Here is a 5,862-nt window from a genome sequence, read left to right on the forward strand (position 1 = left end):
TCAAACCTTACTGAAATCTTCCATCAGGTCTGTGACTTGCTGCCCCAGAATCTGCCCAAGCCCACAGGAAACTGATCGGTTTGTGTTCCTGCAGCAGGGAGATGCAGAGATTGTTTGACCTCCGGCTCGATGACTGTGAATGGTGCCACCTGTAATGTATTTGCTTCATGGGTTCTTTGCTATTAAGAACTAGTTGGTTTATTAGCAAAAGGTTTAACAATCACACTACACATTACCAGTTCATCCACCAGGCTCACAACCACCTGCCTCATCGTGGATCCCCCAAACCCAACAGGCTGGGGTTTTATTGAGCCTTGTGAACATCACAAGCCACTCACAGTGCAACAGTTCTACAAACCTGAGCATACTCACTGGTGCATACATTAGAGGTGTCTTCAGCTGAATTCTTTAGGATACAGCTGACCCCTGCTCCTTTTAAAAGATTTCTTATAGTCCCAAGAACGCCTTGAATCCCATCATTAAGAGACCGTCACCCTCCAAACTCACCAGTGGGACATTACATACCTTTAACATAGGGAGGACAAATTGGAGATGGCCCTTTCAAACCCTCCTTCTGTGCAATATCATTCAATATAAATGTCTCAAGGTCCTTTACAAGGGAAGGGGGAGGGCAGAAATGGACACAGCGCAGGAACTGGGAGAGAAGTTACAGCAGGTAGCCAAAGATGAGGTCAGCAGATGGGTTTTTAGGTAGTCTGTTGCAAATAGGGAGATAGATCAAGGCAAAGGGGTTTCAGGAGAGAAGTGCAGAGTGCAGGACTGCTAATGGTGGAACGTAGGGAGAGAGGAGGGGGCTGCACTGAGTGTGGGAATGGCGGAGGATGCAGAGGGAGGGTGGAGCGCAGTCAGTGAGGGAGTTGCAGTTGAGGACGACGATATTAAACTCAACACATTGAAGGTGGACAGCTGTGGCAGTGTTCCACTCAGGGCGACAGTTATCTTACAGGCACCCCGTGCAATTGCACAGGTTGAACATGTCTACCACCAGCCCTGCTTACATTCCTATTGCCGTTTGAGTGAGACCAATAATTTAATGCTAAATTATTTAGTGGCAATTTTGTTTTTAAAATAATAGCCCCTGAAGCATGGCTATTGGTCCACAGTTCTACTGGAAACACCAATCGCAGGATGCTCTGTGTATAGTGAGATAGTAAGGATTAGATAGGCTGGGGTTGTTTCCCTTGGAACAGAGGAGGCTGAGGGGAGACCTTATTGAGGTGTATAAAATTATGAGGGGCCGAGATAGAGTGGAAAGGAAGGACCTATTTCCCTTAGCAGAGGGTTCAACAACCAGGGAGCATTGATTTAAAGTAATTGGGGGTAAGTTTAGAGGGGAGTTGAGGGGAAATTTCTTCACCCAGAGGGTGGTGGGGGTCTGGAACTCACTGCCTGAAAGGGTGGTAGAGGCAGAAACCCTCACCACATTTTAAAAGTACTTGGATGTGCACTTGAATTGCCGTAACCTACAGGGCTACGGACCTAGAGCTGGAAAGTGGGATTAGGCTAGGTAGCTCTTGGTCGGTCAGCACGATGGGCCGAATAGCCTCCTTCCATGCTGTAAATTTCTATGAAGTCGCATTCACCCATCACCCCCTGAGCTCGCTGACCTACATTGGCTCCCGGTCCAGCAACGCCTCAATTTTAAAAGTCTCATCCTGGTTTTCAAAGCCTTCTGTGGCCCTGGCCCCTCCCTATCTCTGTAACCTCCTCCAGCCCCATAACCCTCTACGACCTCTGCGCTCCTCCAATTCAAGCCGCTTGCCCACCCCCCCACTTCCTTCGCCCCACCAGTGGCAGCCACGCCTTCAGCCGCCTAGCGCCTAAAATCTGGAATCCCCTCCATAAACCTCTCGGCCTCACTCTCTTTCAGTCCATCCTTAAAATCTACTTCTTTTGACCAAGTTTTTAGTCACCCCTCCCAATATCTCCTCCTTTGGCTCGGTGTCAGTTTCTCTCAGATTGCACCTTCTGTGAAGTGCCTTGGAATATTTTGTGATGTTGAAGGCGCAAGCTGTTGTTAGTGTTGTCAGAATGTCAGCTGGGCCTGGCGTTGAATTTGAATTACAAGAGGCACCGTGTGTGCGTGGACAGATGTGGCAGGCTTCAGTCGTCAGCCAATCAGGTTTCAGCAGTGGGGGAGGGGGAGCATCGACCCTCTGACACTAAAAGGACTGAAAAGTAATTTTCTAAAGTTCCCATGAGGCCCAATTTCTAAAACGCAGATTCACACGAGGCTGGAGTTATAGCACACCCAGTGCAAACTCAAATTGGTGGTTCCATATCTCACTTCAGTTCATGCCTCCCAAACTGAAGCAGTGTTCGCTGGTCATCGAAAAGAAAGACTTGCATTTATATAGCACCTTTCATGACCTCAGGACGTCTCAAAGCACTTTACAGCCAATGAAGTACATTTTTTTTGGAAGTGCGGTCACTGTTGTAATGTAGGAATCGCGGCAGCCAATTTGCGCACAGCCAGCTTCCACACACAGCAATGTAATAATGACCAGACAATCTGATTTTAGTGATGGTGATTGAGGGATAAATATTGGCCCAGGACACCAGGAAGAACTCCCCTGCTCTTCTTCGAAATAGTGCCATGGGATCTTTTACATCCACCTGAGAGAGGGCCTTCATTTAAATTCTCATCTGAAAGACGGCCCCTCAGCGCTCCCTCAGTTCTGCCCCTCCGACAGTGCGGTGCTCCCTCAGTACTGCCCCTCCGACAGTGCAGCGCTCCCTCAGTTCTGCCCCTCCGACAGTGCAGCGCTCCCTCAGTACTGCCCCTCCGACAGTGCAGCGCTTCCTCAGTACTGCTCCTCCGACAGTGCAGCGGGGCTCAGTACTGCCCCTCCGACAGTGCAGCGCTCCCTCAGTACTGCCCCCCCAACAGTGTGGCGCTCCCTCAGTACTGCCCCTCCAACAGTGTGGCGCTCCCTCAGTACTGCCCCTCCGACAGTGCAGCACTCCCTCAGTACTGCCCCTCCGACAGTACAGCGCTCCCTCAGTACTGCCCCTCCGACAGTGTGGTGCTCCCTCAGTACTGCACTGGGAGTGTCAGCCATCAGTATGAAAGTTAACAATGAAACTGCACCCTAAGCACCGATAAACTGAACAATTTGTAACTCTGGGCGAACAAAGTGATGAGAGGCGCTAAAATACAGTTTGTGTGTCTGGAGGGAATTATTATTTAGCTCCAGATATTATTATTGATTTTTTCCTTTATCCTTTAACTCAGATTTTCAAGTCTCTCAGGCTGCCAAAGGAGCTACAATAAAAACAGCGACGATGGATGATGCCATTGAGCTGCGGACGGACGGGAATTCCCTCCTGAAGGCAGTGTGGTTGGGGAGGCTGCGATTGACCAGGCTTTTGTTGGAAGGTGGGGCATACATCAATGAAAGCAACGAACGGGGCGAGACACCCCTGATGGTGGCCTGCATGACCAGGCATATGGACCAGCAAAGTGTAACCAAAGCCAAGATGGTGAAGTATCTTCTGGAAAATCAGGCTGACCCAAACATTCAGGACAAGGCTGGTAAAACTGCATTAATGCACGCCTGCATTGAGAGAGCGGGAGAGGAGGCGGTGTCCTCGTTGCTCACCAATGGAGCAGACCCGAGCTTGGAGGATCATTCCGGGGCCTCGGCCTTGGTTTATGCTATCAACACGGATGATAAAGAGGTCCTAAAATGTCTCCTCAATGCCTGCAAAGCCAAAGGGAAGGAGGTGATAATAATAACCACTGATAAATCTCCTTGTGGTACAAAAACAACCAAACAGTATCTAAACGTCCCCCCTTCGCCAGAGCTGGAGGAGAGACACCCTCCTGCTCTCTGCATGTCCCCGTCTGACATCGAACTCAAGACATCCCTGACTCCATCGCCTACCGGCGAACAGGAAGACGAAAAAACCTTTAATTTCCAGGTAATGTCGCATCAGACCGCAAGTTACAGTGGGAAACCCCACAACGAGCCGGGCTCCCCAACCAGGAAAGTCAATCCCAAAAGAATTGGGACTCGCTTGCCGCAACTGAAGAGGCTTCAATCCGAGCCCTGGGGTTTGATCGCTCCGTCTGTCTTAGCTGCTTCAGCCTACCAGGAGGAGTGCAAGAGAGTGAGCCCAGACGATGAGGTCCTCCAGGGGATCAACGGGCTGGCTCTGCCCAAACGCTGCACCTTGTCGAGAACCAACAGTATAGAAAGTAAGGATCCGTCAACCTTCCCCTTTGTGGGCGACTCAATCTCTCGGACTCCCTCCACGTCCGCGCCAGTTTCCCGCAAGCAATCCTACGAGAAAAGTCAACCTCAGCACCAACCTTTGGCCCGAAGGAGCACTTTGCCTTCGGAGCAAGACAGCGCCAGCAGCTTTGCGTCGGCGGGCCCGGTGAGCTTGCGAGACACGGTGCACCGGCGGAGGCTCGGCAACGACCACTACGATTCCGACTCCCAACTCTACTCAGACTCCGTCTCCAATCCCTTCGACCCGGGGAAAATCACCTTCGAGAGGAAGAAGCACAACACGTCCCCGCTGACCCTGCTGAATAGCTCCCGGGAGTCGCTGGACAGCATCTCCAGCACCTCCCCCGGCTCGGTGCGGCGGAGGCCCCCCGGCCTGCTGGAGAGGCGAGGCTCCGGGACCCTGCTCCTCGACCACATCTCGCACACCAGGCCGGGACACCTGCCTCCACTGAACGTCAATCCCAACCCGCCTATCCCCGACATCGGCTGCAACAGCAAACCTTCGTCCCCCCTCACCATGGGGCTCAAGTCCATGGTTCCTGTCGCACCATCTTCACCCAAGCGAAACGACATGAAAGCCAAAAAGAAGCTGGTGAGACGACATTCTATGCAGGTGGAGCAAATGAAGCAGCTGTCTGACTTTGAGGAGACTTTGAACACTTAGTGCAGCTGACGTAAGAGTCATTCAAGCTTACACTGTACAAACTAATATAATAAACAAGATTAGTGTTTTCTTTTACACTGGGCAGTGACGTGACCCGATGGCATACATTGAGCTGGGCTGGCTGGGTTACAGACCTTGATTATATTTGGTCAAATTAAACTATGGCCGGGGGCCGTGATAGTGGATCGCCCGCCCGTTATACACATCGCCCGATAATCCCTTGCACCGACTGCAGGGGGCGCCGGTCTCCCACCCGACAATCCCTTGCACCGACTGCAGGGGGCGCCGGTCCCCCACCCGACAATCCCTTGCACCGACTGCAGGGGGCGCCGGTCCCCCACCCGACAACCCCTTGCACCGACTGCAGGGGGCACCGGTCTCCCACCCGACAATACCTTGCACCGACTGCAGGGGGCATCGGTCTCCCACCCGACAACCCCTTGCACCGACTGCAGGGGGCACCGGTCTCCCACCCGACAACCCCTTGCACCGACTGCAGGGGGCACCGGTCTCCCACCCGACAATCCCTTGCACCGACTGCAGGGGGCGCCGGTCTCCCACCCGACAACCCCTTGCACCGACTGCAGGGGGCGCCGGTCTCCCACCCGACAATCCCTTGCACCGACTGCAGGGGGCGCTGGTTCCCCACCCGACAATCCCTTGCACCGACTGCAGGGGGCATCGGTCTCCCACCCGACAACCCCTTGCACCGACTGCAGGGGGCACCGGTCTCCCACCCGATAATCCCTTGCACCGACTGCAGGGGGCGCCGGTCTCCTGCCCGCGCGGTCCAGGTGTGGAGGTCGGGGCCATTTTTAGATCCAGGTCACAATTAAATTGAACCAGCGAGATGTGGACGCCAGGCCGATATCCCGACGCAGCTCACCGGCTTCGAGCCCCAGGGATATCCGCCGGCTCCCATTGCCCAAGGGATGGGCC

General features: G+C 53.4%; 1 protein-coding gene across 1 annotated transcript; it reads left to right on the plus strand.

The window, feature by feature from the left end:
• The first annotated feature begins 3,306 nt into the window (after positions 1 to 3,306).
• Positions 3,307 to 4,923, plus strand: ankrd34c (ankyrin repeat domain 34C). The gene has a single exon (XM_070859341.1). It carries the CDS (start codon positions 3,307 to 3,309, stop codon positions 4,921 to 4,923), a length of 1,617 nt encoding a protein of 538 aa, XP_070715442.1.
• Positions 4,924 to 5,862: the final 939 nt, after the last annotated feature.

This window comes from Pristiophorus japonicus, chromosome 17 (assembly GCF_044704955.1).
Source record: "Pristiophorus japonicus isolate sPriJap1 chromosome 17, sPriJap1.hap1, whole genome shotgun sequence".
Taxonomy (NCBI): Eukaryota; Metazoa; Chordata; class Chondrichthyes; family Pristiophoridae; genus Pristiophorus; species Pristiophorus japonicus.